The 16,840-nt window shown below is 43.6% G+C and overlaps 1 protein-coding gene across 1 annotated transcript in view; it reads left to right on the forward strand.

Annotated features, from left to right (window-relative positions):
* Positions 1-630: 630 nt before the first annotated feature.
* The window catches only part of INTS10 (integrator complex subunit 10), a 36,812-nt gene continuing 20,602 nt past the window's right edge, over positions 631-16,840 (forward strand). Inside the window, exons 1-9 of the mRNA XM_065899769.1 lie at positions 631-826; positions 1,412-1,479; positions 2,658-2,761; positions 4,356-4,495; positions 6,561-6,642; positions 7,137-7,277; positions 7,708-7,879; positions 8,344-8,513; positions 9,250-9,383. Coding sequence (XP_065755841.1) covers positions 698-826; positions 1,412-1,479; positions 2,658-2,761; positions 4,356-4,495; positions 6,561-6,642; positions 7,137-7,277; positions 7,708-7,879; positions 8,344-8,513; positions 9,250-9,383 — 1,140 coding nt within the window. The 5' untranslated portion in view covers positions 631-697. The remainder of the gene's footprint in view (positions 827-1,411; positions 1,480-2,657; positions 2,762-4,355; positions 4,496-6,560; positions 6,643-7,136; positions 7,278-7,707; positions 7,880-8,343; positions 8,514-9,249; positions 9,384-16,840) is intronic.

Below are 16,840 nucleotides of genomic sequence, written 5' to 3' on the forward strand. Positions count from 1 at the left end.
TTGGAACAGGATAAACGGCTCGGTAGCTTCCGGCATGCAGCCAAGCACCTGCAAAGTACTAAGACTGCAATTGGCTCAATAAATGCTTTTCGGAGAAACCAAGGAATAAAGAAGCAACGACCATGAGACATGACCGTGCTGCTGAGGACCGAAAGGACCGGTCCAAACGCTGGCTTTACCGCCTGACCGAGAGCAGCGCGAGCCTTTCTGTACATCCGATCCGGAGGTCCCGAGGGGCTCTTCCCGCCGCCTCCGCGCAGCCCCTCGGCGCTCCCCACTCCAGCGTCTTCCCCGCCCGGCCCCCGGCCGCCCAGCCAAGACTGACCACCCGGCTCCCCGGCGCCGCCAGGACCGGGCTCCGCGCATGCTCCCTGGCTGCACCGGGGTCGCTCCCGAGCAGGGTGAGAATCCGCTCCTCCGCGTCTTGGAGGCGACCTGGAAGAGCCGTGACGAACGCACTAGGTCCCCAGAGGAGGAAGCCGCCGGGCAGAAGCGCAGAGTGGCCGGGAGGAGGCTACTCGCAAAGCCCGGAAGCCCTCCCGGATCCACCCTGCGGCGGCTGCGCGACCCCGGACTTGCGCAGTAGCGTCCGCGGCGGCGGCGGCGGCGGAGGCGGCAAGGTCCGCGGCGGCGAGGTTCGCGGCGTCCCCCAGCCGGAAGGTCCGGCAGCCTCAGGCCGCCCGAGGCCTCCCGCGTCATGTCGGCCCAGGGCGACTGCGAGTTCCTGGTGCAGCGAGCCCGCGAGCTGGTGCAGCAGGACCTGTGGGCCGCCAAGGCTTGGCTGATCACGGCCCGCAGCCTCTACCCCGCAGACTTCAACATCCAGGTGAGGCCGGGCGGGGGCGCAGGTGGGGCGCTCCTCCCCGCTTCCCTGAGCCCCCAGCGAGCCCGGCCCAGGGGACCCCGGGCCCCGCTCCGGGTCAGGGCGACGAGAGCGTTACCCTCTTGGCGGTCGGGACAGCGCCTCGCGCCGCCTGGAAAGGCCGCTCGCCGGCTCGTGGGTCCGGACGGCAGCCGCGTGGGCGCGGGTAGTGGCGGGGGCAGGGGCGGGGTGGGGGTGTTCTAGGTCCCCGTGGGAGGGAGCTGGGGTGCAGTGTAGTGAACACAGGCGCCAGCTCCGGGCTGCGGCTCTGTGAGGGGACCGATACCGCGCATCTGCGGGCCCCGCGGTTGATAAAGGCATCCGAGTGACGCGAACGGCATAGACCTGCACCGCGTTGCCGTCCAGGATAGTCAGAAGCCCCGCTGGCCGCCGGAGACGTGCCTGCGCTAATCCAGGGCCCCGGGGCCGCGCGGCGCGAGCCCTGAGGCTCCGTCAGCACGTGATGCCCGACCCTGGGACCTCCGGGGCGGTGGGGTGAGCCGGGCCGGCCGGGCGGAGGGCCTGACGCGGCCCCGGCCCGTGTTGCAGTATGAGATGTACACCATCGAGCGGAACGCGGAGCGGACGGCCACCGCCGGGAGGCTGCTCTACGACATGTGAGTGGGGACGCCGCCCCGCACCTCTCGGGAGGATTCCGTTCTGTCTGTGGCAGAGGGAGTTGGGGGAAGGTCCTCAAGTTCATCTGCGTGTCCGGCACCTAAAGCTTAACTTGGTAGTGGTCTAGGCCTTCTGTTAACTGCAGGGAAGTCTTCTTAGGTTTTATTCTTCTTACAGCTCTTCCATTCAATCATTTATTTTACTTTGGGAATAACGTAATACAGGCTCCTCGCAGAAGTTGCGACGGTACTGTAGTATAAAGAATAATCAGTGGAAGTCCCTCCTAACCTCGGCCCGAATTCAGGAGTGTGTGTGTCTGTGTGCATGTACGGCCCAGGACGCATCAGTAGGTTCTGGGGGAGGAGTTGCAGCGGTGAGCGCCTACTGCTCACCCACTGTGATGGGGCTCTTTCCAGGCCAGCATGTAGGGATCTACTTGGTTCTTTCTCCTGTCTGCATAGCGTTTCAGCCCTCTTTTCTCGGCGGACATTTAGGTAGTTTCCAGTTGTTTGAAATTATATTCAGAGTGTCAGAAAGCAGTTTTGTACTCACACTTGGGTGTTTTTCTGTAGAGTAGATTCTTAGACGTAGGTTTTCCTAGTCGAAGGGTATGCGCATTTTAAACTTCGATGCACTGTCAGATTACTCTCCAAAAAGTGCTGTTCAGTTTACATCTCCACTGACCGTGTGTGAGTGCCTGTTTTCCCACACCTTCGCCAGCACTGGATATTATCCGTCTTTCCCTCAGCTGTCAATTTTTGCCGGTGCTGTAGGAGAAGGCAATCTCTTGCTATTTTTTAAAGATTTGTGTTTGTTGTATTACTAATAAGACTGAGTATCTTTTCAAATATTTGGCTGTTTGTATTTTTTCTGTGATTTACCTTTGCCCATTTTTTGGGGGGGGGAGTTTTTTTTTCTTGTTTGCCGTTTAGTAGTGTTTTGCATATTATGGACACTTGTCTTTTCACTTATTAAAAAAGACTAAAGACTTTTGTGAGTACCCTCATTTTTCTTAGTTTTTCTTTTTATATCTTTATTTCAGTTTGTTTTGGTACATCTGTGTATTCACTTGGAATATAGTAAAATGTGTTTTTCTCTGATGCTAGCGTTTTACTTTCTTTTTTGGATACTATTTAGAATCTGACATTTTAATTTAATGCATTCATTTTAAAAATAGGTTTGTGAATTTCCCAGATCAGCCCGTGGTGTGGAGAGAAATCAGCATTATTACATCAGCATTAAGAAACGATTCACAGGATAAACAAACGCAATTTTTAAGAAGTAAGAATAAAATGTTAACTTACTGGTGTATAAATTACTACTTCTGTAAGTCAGAAAGAGAAATACAAATACCGTATGCTAACGCATGTATATGGAATCTAAAAAAATGTTCTGATGAACCTAGTGGCAGGACAGGAATAAAGACACAGGCGTAGAGAACAGACTTGAGGACACAGGGGGAAAGGGGAAGATGAACAAAGTGAGAGAGTAGCACTGACATATATGCACTACCAAATGTAAAATAGCTAGTGGGAAGCTGCTACACAGCACAGGGAGATCAGCTTTGTGACCACCTAGAGGGGTGGGATAGGGAGGGTGGGAGGGAGAAGCAAGAGGGAGGGGATATGGGGATATATGTATACGTATAGCTGATTCACTTTGTTGTACAGCAGAAACTAGCACAACGTTGTAAAGCAGTTATACTCCAATAAAGATGTAAAAAATAAAATTACCAACATCGATAAATAGCTAAGGTATTAAAGCTATCATTAAGATATCAGAGATAAGATATAATAATGTGTTTTATGCTACATACTCTAGCAATATACATAATTTATAAAATTAGAAGCAAAAATGTAAAAGAAGATAATTCATCTAATTTTTATAAAATGTCTGTATGAGATTAAAAGTAATTATATTTTGGAAGTTTTGCCTACTTGGGTAAAAATACTAGCAATTACTTCACCATAGTAAAAGTGACTCACAACTGTGAACCCAATAAGATGCAGTTTTATTGAGCTGTTAATTTTAAAAATAATAATTTTCTGAAAAACAGAAATATCTAGAAAGTGATCATTCTTTTTACTGTTATTAGAACATAATGATGGTGCTATCTCATATAATACAGTTGTAGATATACCAAAATGTTTCCAAGTAGAATTATATTATAATAAAAAACATATAATTCTTTTAAAAACTTCTGGAATACCAAGTTCTGTGTAGTAATTTCACAAAAAAGTCACATCAGTGGTATTGGTACCCATATGCATGTTTTGTTCTTGGCAACTGAAGCCTGTACAAATGATGTTACTTGATCCCTTGAGCATATGCTTAGAACCCTTTAAACTTCCTTAAAGGATGTGGATTTATCAGTTAGCCTGGGAAACTGAATATATTTTAACAAGTTCTACAGTAATCATAAAACATCTGTAGATTAGACAGATCTCCACAGAACAGGAGAGAAACTTTTAGTAATTTATGACCTTTCTCATTAACCTTCACTCTGTGTTGGTTGCTATAGCCAATCCAGTATTTCAGATTTTGGATAAAAAAGAAAGTAGATTGTTTAGGTCATTTCAACTTAAGTGAGTGTTTTTTATCTCAGTCAGCAGCAAACACTGCTGTGACCCTTCCCAGACATCATTCTTCTCTTCTAGATCCAGTAAGGCCTCCAAAGGTTTTATCGTCCTTCAGCAAATATCTTATGCCCAATAATATCTGACCCCAAAGCCTTCCAGGTTGTAGGTGAACTCCAACAATAGTGATTCTTCACTTAGTATATACCATTCTGTACATGATGATGCCTTATTTCCACTTTTGCTTCCGTATTTTCTTTCTGAAAGAAACTTTTAAAAGTGAAATGTGTTATATACAGGTTTATTTGAAACTCTTCCTGGTCGGGTCCAGTGTGAAATGTTACTAAAGGTTACGGAACAATGCTTCAACACTTTGGAACGATCAGAAATGTTGCTTCTACTTTTGAGACGATTCCCTGAAACGGTGGTACAGCACGGGGTAAGATTTGATCCTTTCCTTTTTCATAAAAGAGTATAAAATTGATCAGTGGACTCACAAGTATGTTTAAGAGCTACAGTGTGTATTATTCTAAAGTAGATTATTCTAATTCTGAGGAGTACCAGATAAGATTGAATTCAAATCAAGGAATCTTTGTCAGTAAAACTAAAAGGATGTCACTGTTACCAAACTCTATGAATATCCAGTAGGAGTTGTGTTACCAGTGTGAGGAAACAATCACCAAGCCTTGACAGTGCAACTTATCTTCAATTTGTGAAGTTCACTAAAGTTTTAAAAAATAATCTGTTTCATTGTATTGAACAGTGTGTTTGAATTTAAAGGAGAGCCATAGTTTGTATTCTTAACGTTTTTCACATGCTTCTGCCATATGGTCACTGTTTTCCCTCTACTCTGCCCTTTCCTCATATCTCTAATTATTATTGAGTGCTACTGGCAGGCATTGGTCGGTGTTCAGTAGGTCCTTCTATACTCCTTAGATCCGTTGAGGTAGACAGCATCCTACTTTACATATATGTTAGTCACTTCCCATAGCCAGTAACGGAGAAGTGGGATTCAAATCTTTAACTTTCTTAATTCAACCTCTTTGGCTTATTCTTTCTGGCTCCACTTTTCTGGCTGTTGGCCCCAGTTAACCTTCTCTGTACGTCCATATATTAGTTTCAAGGACCGCCGTAACAAAATACCAGAAACTGGGTGCCTTAAAACAACAGAAGTTTATTCTTTCACAATTCTGGAAGCTCGATGCCCAAAAGCAAGATATGGGCAGGACCGTGCTCCCCGTGAAGGCTCTGGGGAGGACTCCTGCTCACCTCATCCTGGCTTCTGGGGCACCAGCGATCCTTGTCATTCTTTGGCTTGCAGCCTCATCTCTCAGTTTCTGCCTCTTTTGTCACGTGGCCTTCTTTGTGGTCTGTGTCCCTGTGTCTTTACATGACCTTCTTATAAAGATACCAGTCATTGAGTTTAGGACCCACCCTGATCCAGCATGACTTCTACAAAGACTTTTTTTTTTTTGGCTGCGTTGGGTCTTCGTTGCTGCGCACAGGCTTTCTCTAGTTGCAGCGAGCGGGGGCTACTCTTCGTTGCGGTGTACGGGCTTCTCACTGCTGTGGCTTCTCTTGCCGCGGAGCACAGGCTCTAGGCATACAGGCTTCAGTAGTTGTAGCATGCAGGCTGTGTAGTTGTGGCTCGCGGGCTCTAGAGCACAGGCTCGGTAGTTGTGGCACACGGGCTTAGTTGCTCGGCGGCATGTGGGATCTTCCCAGCCCAGGGCTCAAACCTGTGTCCCCTGAATTGGCAGGCGGATTCTTAACCACTGCACCACCAGGGAAGTCCCACGAAGACCTTTTCTATAAGATAAAAAATATATGAGGTCACATTCTGAGGTTCTGAGTGGACGTGAATTTTGGGGGGATGCTGTTCAACCTGGTGTCCTCCCTCATGATTACTCTTTTAACTTTCTGTCTCATGTAATTGTTTACATGGTTCCCCTCTCCCCCCACCCCATGCATCCCCAGGTGGTTGCAAGGAAGATGATGCAGGTGTTGGTGGATTTGGAGAAGCCAGCTTTCTATTAGGCTAGGGCATCAGTAATGGGAAGGTGGCCTTCTCAAACAGTTGTGTCCGACCTAGTCCAGGCTGTATGACTGACTACTCCCGGCAACTCTTGAAAATGTTAAGTTTTGTCTACATAATACATCTTGATGTAGAGAATAAAGTTAGTTTCTACATTTCTTAGAAAAATCTCTACATCTGTATTATCAAACTAGCCCCAGTGCTTCCATTAAGTTTCTTAGACATTTTAATTTTACTAGTTCAGGGGAGAATAACCAAGACAGAGTGGTCTGTGGTCAGGTGAATGTGGGGTTCCCTTCTGGGTGGTGTTGCTGATGCATTCTTTTGTTTTCTAGTCTTTAAAATGATAATATTTGTTTCTTGGGTAAGTTTGAATATACAAACTATGTGGTAAATCAAATGTGGTGTTTATTCATGTAATTCTGACATCTGAAACTTAACACAAATGATTAATTGTATTTTGAAACAGGTTGGCCTTGGGGAGGCACTATTGGAGGCTGAAACTATTGAAGAGCAAGAATCTCCTGTTAACTGCTTTAGAAAATTATTTGGTAAGAAAAATTACATTTTGTATTCATTCCTTATGCTAAGTAGAATATGCTGGGGGTAAGTGTCATTTCAGAAATAAGGTCATTTGTGGAAAGCAGAGGAACTCTTCATATTATGGGGTTTAAATCCGTGTTTATTTTTTCAGTTCAGAAAGCATTTAAAACAACTCCTAAATTTTTATTATGTAATAGTTGACACCTCTGAAAGAATATGTGTAACCATGTGTTTGAGTATGAAGCATACTAATAAACACCTGAATTTCCACCCAAACATCGCTCATAATGTGGAATCTGCCTGTGTGTTTCCTTCCTGCCTCCATCCACTGGTGTCCCTCTGCACTGCAGTTTTTAAATAAATGTGCCATAAGGGGTTTCTTTTTTGCCTATATATTTTAGGTACTACATTAAGTGAACTCTAAAATAAATTTTGTTTTTGCCAGAACCCTAGAGTAGACAAACAACTTAATCGGTTTTTCCTCATTTTCCCTCTTCAACAGTGTGTGATGTCCTTCCTCTAATAATTAACAACCATGATGTTCGGTTGCCCGCCAATTTGTTGTATAAGTACTTGAACAAAGCAGCTGAATTTTATATCAATTATGTCACTAGGTCTACTCAAATAGAGAGTCAGCATCAAGGTAAGTGGGAATAACCTGCAGTTTATTTTATTGTATTTTTTATTTTGTAAAATTTCAAGCTCAGAAATCCCTCAGCATTCTGATTATTCTCCTCTGGATACAATACCAGTTTGATAGTCTTGCTAAAAGATGGTTCCTAGAAAAAAACACTACAGTTAAGAGATGAGACTTTTCTGGAGCCAGTTTTACCCCTCGATTGAAGCAGTGAACCTGACCTGTAAGGTTAGCTTCATACGTTAACCACAGCTCAAAGGTCCCTTCCTACTCTACCAGGGGCCAGTGGTGGGTCTTTGAATAAAACACACAACATGTTGAAGTTCTGTGTTCTTGCCTCTTGCATGGGGAGTTAGACGTTTTTTCTCTATAAAGTACCGCATAAATAGTAAGTAGTAATGGTAATTGTAAACTACTTTTTTTTTTCACATCTCAGGTACCCAAGAAACGTCTGATTTAATGTCACCAAGCAAACGTAGCTCTCAGAAGTACATAATTGAGGGGCTGACTGAAAAATCATCCCAGATCGTGGACCCTTGGGAGAGGTTGTTTAAGATTTTGAATGTTGTTGGAATGAGATGTGACTGGCAGATGGATAAAGGAAGACGGTACAAAACTGTTCATTTCTAAGATTGCATAACAAATCTTTTGATAGCATACTCTCTGTAAAACAAAATACTTTTTTCTAAAAGCATATAATATATAGGTACACCTCTGTCTGGGCAAATTCTGTAACACTCAGTATTTATGCAAAAGAGTGTGGTTTTTCACTTTATTAAAAGATTCCCAATGGGAATCTTTGAACTCTTAAGATGATATTGAGCTTGAAGAACTCCTTGGTGTTTAGAGGAAAGAGAAGCTACTTGGCATGTTTGTGTCATGAACTCTTGGCCTGTTGCTGCTCTAATTCGGAAGAGGAATTTGCATCCATATGCAGACAATGAAGAATAGTTTTACATGCCTAGAGCCACATTTGGTAGTTGTAATGGTTCTGTTGGGGCTTTTCTCTAGTAGACCTTTTGCTGACAAGCCCAGAGTAATTAAATAATTTTTATTGTCCTTCACCTTTCAGAAGCTATGGTGATATTTTGCATAGAATGAAGGATCTCTGCAGATACATGAACAACTTTGATAACGAAGCTCATGCAAAATATAAAAACCAAGTGGTTTATTCCACTATGTTGGTCTTCTTTAAGAATGCATTTCAGTATGTCAACAGCATACAGCCGTCTCTATTCCAAGGTTGGTTGAAGAATTTTAGAGTGTCTCAAAATACTGGCCTCATTGTGGGTGGTGAGGAAGATGAAAATGTTTACCTTAACATTGTTCTTGGATCCAAGTAATTGCGGGGTGATGCCAGAGCTTTCATCAGTCGTTGGTTTTTATGTAAGAAAGTTTTCATTAAAAACTTATATATCAAAGGATGTAGTGGTACTGTGAAACTACAGATATTGAATGCCTCTTTTAAAAAAGCAGCAGATGTAGCTAAGTCCTGAAGTAGATTTCACAATGACTTCTCAACAAAGATTTTTAAAATAAGATGTATGCATATAAATTCTAGAGAATGTGAAAAACAGGGAACCTATAGGGTGAAATCACCCACAATACCTCCAGTATAACGCAGCTCTCATTTTTGTGTATTGACTATAGTGTTTCATATATTTAGATTTGTTTGGAATTTATAACAATAATGTATGTGTGTATGTGTGACTTGGTAGTTTTTCTTTTTTTGGTAATTTTATGCTTCGTGATCATTGTAAAAAATTGTCCACCACTGAGAAAGAACCTTTATTAACAATTTGGTTTATATCTGTATAGTTTTTCATTTCTGTATATGTATATGTATACTTATTTGTTTACCTAATTGGGATGATACTGAACGTATTTTCACACGATGTTTGAGTAAATTTCCACCTGATATTAAGTACTGTTTTCCCTGCTGCATTTTTAAGTGTTGGTGTTTTCCCTCCATCCACAGGTCCTAATGCCCCTAGCCAAGTTCCACTGGTTCTTCTGGAGGACATATCAAATGTATACGGTGATGTAGAGATTGATCGCAATAAACACATACATAAAAAGAGGAAACTAGCTGAGGGAAGAGAAAAAACCATGGTAATTCTTTCAGATATAATTGTTAACAGATTATATGTTTATGGTTTGCTAGAAATGAATCTTTGTAAAACATGGCTCTGGAGCTAAATTGATAAAGCTTGGGTCTTTTAATTATAAAATATAATTACTATATAAAATCAGTGGTTCTCCACTAGAGGTGATTTTGCCCCCTGGGTTATTTGACAGTGTCCGAGGACATTTTTGATGGTCATGGCTCAGTGGGGAGGGGCTACTGTTAGTATCTAGTGAACGGAGGCCAGGGATGCTGTTAAACGTACTGCTGTGCACAAGGAGAGCCCCGCAGCAAAGAGTTATCCAGCCCCAAAGGCCGCTAGTGCTGAGGCTGAGGAGCCCTGGTGTAAGGCGTCTATACCTGTTTGACTTAGTGCCATCGATTAAATTTAAAAGGCAAAACCAAATAAACTACCCTGGACATATAGAGCGGGGTGCCGAGGGGCACTGGCCGCCGAACGGGGAGTTCTTAGCCATCGGGGTAGGAAGTCATAACCCGAGGGGAGATGTTGGAAAGGTCCCATGAAGGAGGTTGGCATTTGACGCCAGCCTCGTAGGGTTTTGTTGTTTGGAATTGGGAAGTAGATTTTGTTAAGAGGGGGCAGCTTGCACAAAGATGCAGGAAACCAAAGAGAGTGAACCATCAGTCTTCTGATCTGGCCTGCTGGCAAGCCAGTGCCCAGCGCTGATTTTCGAACTCTTTTTAAGCAGAGGAATCCTTTCTTTCAAGGAACACTTTTGTGGAGGCCCGTCATGTAATGTGACAGTGGGGATGCTCTCGGTCAGGTCTCAGCAAACTTTGTCCTGTAAAATGCCGGGTGGTGAATGTTTCAGGCTTTGCAGACCGTGCGTCTCCATTGCAGATACTCAGCTCTGCTCCTAGAGTGCAGAAATAGCCACAGACAGTGGGAGACAGCAGGGTTTGTCCTGCAGGGCGTAGCGTGCCATCCCCTCTTCTGGTGGAAGTGTGAGGGCAGCCAGGAGTCTCGCCCAACTTCTGGCCCCTCTCCTCTCCGCCTTTCAGTTTCTTACATGCTCTTCTTCAGCCCTTGGGTAACATTTAACGAGACCCTGGCTTGATGAGAGACAGGTCTGAAAATCAGTTTAATCTGATGTCTCCAAGGTTCTGGAGTATAAAATGGTTTGGAATGGGAAGACGTGGCCCATTCTGAATGTGCGTGTAAGGGTATTAACTAGTTCTGAAAAACTGGTTTGTTTCCTTCCACAGAAAAATGCTCAACATGCACAATTTTGCTTTGAAGCCCAACCCTGAACCCCAGGCTGAGATCTCTGTGCTAACCAGGCTTTCCCAGATGCCCTCTGTCTGCTCTTTCGTTCTTTCCTGACATTCCCAGGCGGGGTAGCTCTCCCTTCTGCTTTCTGAGGGTGTGTGGTTTCACAGTAAGACCACAGACACCTCTCCCACCCACGTAGGTGGTAGGTTGTGTGTCCCTAGTCTCAATGAAAAGCAGTGGCCTGTCATTCAGTGTATGTAGCGTAGCCGCGCCCTGAGTTTCTCTCCATCCCCTCCCTGTCCAGGCACCGGGGCCTCTGCCCCAGCTCACCCGAGTCATCATCCTGGCTCCCTGCTCTCACTCTTGCCTCCCACAATCTCTCCTCTCCCCAGCAGCCTTAGTGACCTTTTTTACAATGTGAGTCAGACATGGCTTCTGCCTCTGACGGCTCCGCATCACTCTAAGAATAAAATCCAGACTCTTTCCTTTGGCTTCAGAGCATGCACTGAGCCGCCCTCAGTGCTGCAGACACGCTGGCTGCCGCTGCCGCTGCTCCTGCCCGGGCCCCGGCGCAGCTCATAGCCATGCACTGGGGCGGAGTGCCTTTCTGTGCCCATCAGGCAGTGCTCAGCCCAGAGCTGAGCTCTCTCCCGGAGGCTGCCTCCAAATGGCCATCAGTTTTCTCTTTTTATTACTGTATCTTAATTCTGCATAGTCCTTATTGCTATTTATTTTTCATTCTTTCTTGGTTGGTTGGTTTGCTGTCCGTGTCCCTTCACCAGAGTACAAGCTCCACGGGGCCAGTGACAGTGTCTGGGCATCCATTTGAACGGTGCCTGCGCCCCAGCAGGCCTTCGGTGAGCTCTGGTGCGCGAGGGGATTCACACATGCCCTCCCGGGTGTGGGTCCGGGCAGTGGTACAGCTGTCTAGCCTCTGGCCCATCCGTTCCTCCTTCCATCCTTCACTCGTCGTGTGCCGTCTAGCAGGCTCTGCTCTCATGCTCTGGCCCTCCAGGCAGTCTGGGGTCTCCGTCCCACTGCCTGCCCCACCCAGTGCAGGTCCAGCCAGGTCTGTTTGTCCCATTGTGGCAAGGGACATACCTGGTGGCCCATGAGCTCAGCTCGCAGACCTGTCTTGTTTTACTCATAGTGTTTTGTTTTGTTTTGTTTTTACTAACCTAGCACCTAAAACTTGGAAGCTTTCTCTCACTATCCAGATGTCTGACTTCCCTTTAATAATTGGTGTCTCTGATAATGCTGGCCCTTGTGGAGGCCCACCTCTGCAGTGGGGTGGACATCCTCCCCACAGCCTAAGTGCCTGCCAGGCAGCTGGAGCCGGGGACAGTCTTCCCTGTGGGCAGGGTGTTCCCACCACATACACTCATGTGCCTTCCCTGGGGTCAGGACTCCTGCTTCAGAGCATCCCCGCAGAGCCTCAGAGTGCATTTCTGCATTTCGAAATCAATTTCTCTAAATTTTACAGACTGTTTGGAACTCCACACTATCCCCACCACATCTGAGGCCCTTCCAGAAACTCCTGATCTCATTTTGAGGCAGGAATGTGTTCCATGAGTTGCCACGGCGATGAACACACCATTCCTATTGCTGTATCTCACTAGATGGCCCACGTGTGGCCCACATGTGGCCCCGATGAGCTAAGATGCCTGACAGATGGGTTTTGGTTTTGAAAGGAATTGGGGTGTGTGTCATTACTAAGGGGATAAGAATATGAAGCTAACTAGGGTGGGACGGGGAGGGTCCCCAGCTGTCAACAAATGGGGAGAAAGGTGGGTAGTGGGAGGGAGCTGCCAATTTTTTCTGAGTTTAGCTTGAGGATTGGAGCTTTTTTTGTTTGTTTTAACTGTAGTTGTTTTACAATGTTGTGTTAGTTTCAGGTGTACAACTTCAGATTCTTTTCTATTCTACGTTATTACAAGATATTGAATATAGTTCCCTGTGCTGTGCAGTAGGTCCTTGTTGGTTATCTATTTTATATATAGTAGTTTTTAATCTATTAATCCCATACTCCTAGTTTATCTCCCCCCCGCCCCCCCTTTCCCCTTGGTCACCGTAAGTTTGTTTTTTATATCTGTGAGTTTGTTTCTGTTTTGTAAATAAGTTTATTTGTGTCTCTTTTAGATTCTACATACAAGTCATATCATATAATATTTGTCTTTCTCTGACTTACTTCACTTAGTATAACAGGTCCATCCATTGGTCCTGCAAATGGCATTATTTCATTGTTTTTTGTGGCTGAGTAGTGTTCCATTGTACATATGTACCACATCCTCTTTATCCATTCATCTGTTGATGGACACTTGGGTTGCTTCCATGTCTTGACTATTGTGAATAGTGCTGCTATGAAGATTGGGGTGCATGTATCTTTTCCAATTAGACTTTTCGTCTTTTCCACATATATGCCCAGGAGTGGGATTGATTGATCATATGGTAGCTCTACTTTTAGTTTTTTAAGGAACCTCCATACTGTTCTCCAAAGCGGCTGCACCAATTTACATTCCCACCAGCAGTGCAGGAGGGTTCCCTTTGCTACACACCCTCTCCAATGTTTATTATTTGTACACTTTTTAATGATGGCCATCTTGACCGGTGTGAGGTGATACCTCATTGTAGTTTTGATTTGCATTTCTCAAATAATTAGTGTTGTTGAGCATCTTTTCACGTGCCTGTTGCCATCTGTTTGTCCTCTTTGGAAAAATGTCTGTGTAGGTCTTCTGCCCATTTTTTGATTGGGTTGTTTGTTTCTTTGATATTGAGCTGCATGAGCTGTCTGTATATTTTGGAAATTAATCGCTTGTTGGTCTCATTGTTTGCAAATATTTTCTCCCAGTCCATTGGTTGTCTGTTCGTTTTGCTTATGATTTTCTTTTTTTTTTTAAACATCTTTACTGGAGTATAATTGCTTTACAATGGTGTGTTACTTGCTACTGTATAACAAAGTGAATCAGCTGTACATATACATATATCCCCATATCTCCTCCCTCTTGCATCTCTCCCTCCCATCCTCCCTACCCCACTGCTCTAGGTGGTCACAGAGTACGAGCTGATTTCCCTGCACTATGCAGCAGCTTCCCACTAGCTATCTGTTTTACATATGGTAGTGTATATATGTCCATGCCACTCTCTCATTTCGTTCCAGCTTATGCTTCCCCCTCCCCGTGTCTTCAAGTTTGTTCTCTACGTCTGCGTCTTTATTGCTGTCCTGCCCCTATGTTCTTCAGAACCACTTTTTTTTTTTTAGATTCCATATGTATGTGTTACCATATGGTATTTGTTTTTCACTCTGACTTACTTCACTCTGTAGGACAGACTCTAGCTCCATCCACCTCACTACAAATAACTCAATTTCATTTCTTTTTATGGCTGAGTAATATTCCAGTGTATATATGTGCCACATCTTCTTTATCCATTCACCTGTCAATGGACTTTTAGGTTGCTTCCATGTCCTGGCTATTGTAAATAGAGCTGCAATGAACACTGTGGTACATGACTCTTTGAATTATGGTTTTCTCAGGATATATGCCCAGTAGTGGGATTGCTAGGTCATATGGTAGTTCTATTTAAAAATTTTTAAGGAACCTCCATACTGTTCCCCATAGTGGCTGTATCAATTTACATTCCCACCAACAGTGCAAGAGGGATTCCCTTTTCTCCATGCCTCCTCCAGCATTTATTGTTTGTAGATTTTTTGATGATGGCCATTCTAACTGGTGTGAGGTGATGCCTCATTGTAGTTTTGATTTGCATTTCTCTAATGGTTAATGATGTTGAGCATCCTTTCATGTGTTTGTTGGCAATCTGTATATCTTCTTTGGAGAAATGTCTATTTAGGTCTTCTGCCCGTTTTTGGATTGGGTTGTTTGTTTTTTTGATATTGAGCTGCATGAGCTGCTTGTAAATTTTGGAGATTAATCCTTTGTCAGTTGCTTTGTTTACAAATATTTTCTCCCATTATGAGGGTTGTCTTTTTGTCTTGTTTATGGTTTCCTTTGCTGTGCAAAAGCTTTTAAGTTTCATTAGGTCCCATTTGTTTATTTTTGTTTTTATTTCCATTTCTCTAGGAGGTGGGTCAAAAAGGATCTTGCTGTGGTTTATGTTGTAGAGTGTTCTGCCTATGTTTTCCTCTAAGAGTTTTATAGCATCTCGCCTTACATTTAGGTCTTTAATCCATTTTGAGTTTGTTTTTGTTTACGGTGTTAGGGAGTGTTCTAATTTCATTCTTTTACATGTAGCTGTCCAGTTTTCCCAGCACCACTTATTGAAGAGCCTATCTTTCTTCCATTGTATATTCTTGCCGCCTTTATCAAAGATAAGGCGACCATATGTGTATGGGTTTACCTCTGGGCTTTCTGTCCTGTTCCACTGATCTATCTTTCTGTTTTTGTGCCAGTACCATACTGTCTTGATTACTGTAGCTTTGTAGTATAGTCTGAAGTCAGGGAGTCTGATTACTCCAGCTCCATTTTTCTTTCTCAAGATTGCTTTGGCTATTCGGGGTCTTTTGTGTTTCCATACAAATTGTGAAATTTTTTGTTCTACTTCTGTGAAAAATGCCATTGGTAGTTTTATAGGGATTGCATTGAATCTGTAGATCGCTTTGGGTAGTATAGTCATTTTCACAACATTGATTCTTCCAATCCAAGAACATGGTACATCTCTCCATCTGTTTGTATTGTCTTTAATTTCTTTCATCAGTGTCTTATAGTTTTCTGCATGTAGGTCTTTTGTCTCCTTAGGTAGGTTTATTCCTAGGTATTTTATTCTTTTTGTTGCAGTGGTAAATGGGAGTGTTTTCTTGATTTCACTTTCATATTTTTCATCATTAGTGTATAGGAATGCAAGAGATTTCTGTGCATTAATTTTGTATCCTGCTATGCAAATCAAACAACGTGATACACCATATTAAGAAACCAAAGGATAAAAACCATATGATAATCTTAATAGATGCAGAAAAAGCTTTTGACAAAATTCAACACCCATTTATGATAAAAACCCTCCAGAAAGTAGGCATAGAGGGAACCTACCTCAACATAATAAAGGCCATATACAACAAACCCACAGCCAACATTGTTCTCAGTGGTGAAAAACTGAAACCATTTCCTCTAAGATCAGGCACAAGACAAGGTTGCCCACTCTCACCACTATTATTCAACATAGTTTTGGAAGTTTTAGCCACAGCAGTCAAAGAAAAAGAAATAAGAGGAATCCAAATCGTAAAAGAAGAAGTAAAACTGTCACTGTTTGTAGATGACATGACACTATACACAGAGAATCATGAAGATGCTACCAGAGGGCTTCTCTGGTGGCGCAGTGGTTAAGAATACGCCTGCCAATGCAGGGGACACGGGTTCGAGCCCTGGTCTGGGAAGAACCCACATGCTGCGGAGCAGCTAAGCCCATGCGCCACAACTACTGAGCCTGCACTCTAGAGCCTGCCAGCCACAACTGCTGAAGCCCGCACACTTAGGGCCTGTGCTCTGCAACAAGAGAAATCACCGCAGTGAGAAGCCTCCACACCACAATGAAGAGTAGCCCCCGCTCACCTCAACTAGAGAAAGCCTGCATGCAGCAACGAAGACCCAATGCCACCAAAAACAAAATAACAAGAAACAAAACAAAACAAAAAGAAAAGATGCTGCCAGTAAACTACTAGAGCTAATCAATGAATTTGGTAAAGTAGCAGGATGCAAAATTGATGCACAGAAATCTCTTGCATTCCTATGAGTTTCTTTGCTGAGCAAAAGCTTATAAGTTTGATTAGGTGCCATTTGTTTGTTTTTGTTTTTATTTCTTTTGCCTTGGGAGACTGATCTAAGAAAATATTACTATGATTAATGTCTGAGAATGTTTTGCCTATGTTCTCTTATAGGTGTTTTATGGTGTCATGTTTTATATATAAGTCTTTAGGCCATTTTGAGTTTTATTTTTGTGTATGGTTTGAGGGAGTGTTCTAATTTCATTGATTTGCATGCGGCTGTCCAGCTTTCCCAGAACCACTTGCTGAAGAGACTGTCTTTTCTCCATTGTGTATTCTTGCCTCCTCTGTTGAAGATTAATTGACCAGAGGTGTGTGGGTTTATTTCTGGTCTCTATTCTGTTCCATTGATCTGTATGTCTGTTTTTGTGCAAATACCATGCTATTTTGATTACTATAGCTTTGTAGTATTGTCTGAAGTCTGGGAGGGTTATGCC

This window comes from Phocoena phocoena, chromosome 21, assembly GCF_963924675.1.
Source record: "Phocoena phocoena chromosome 21, mPhoPho1.1, whole genome shotgun sequence".
Taxonomy (NCBI): Eukaryota; Metazoa; Chordata; class Mammalia; order Artiodactyla; family Phocoenidae; genus Phocoena; species Phocoena phocoena.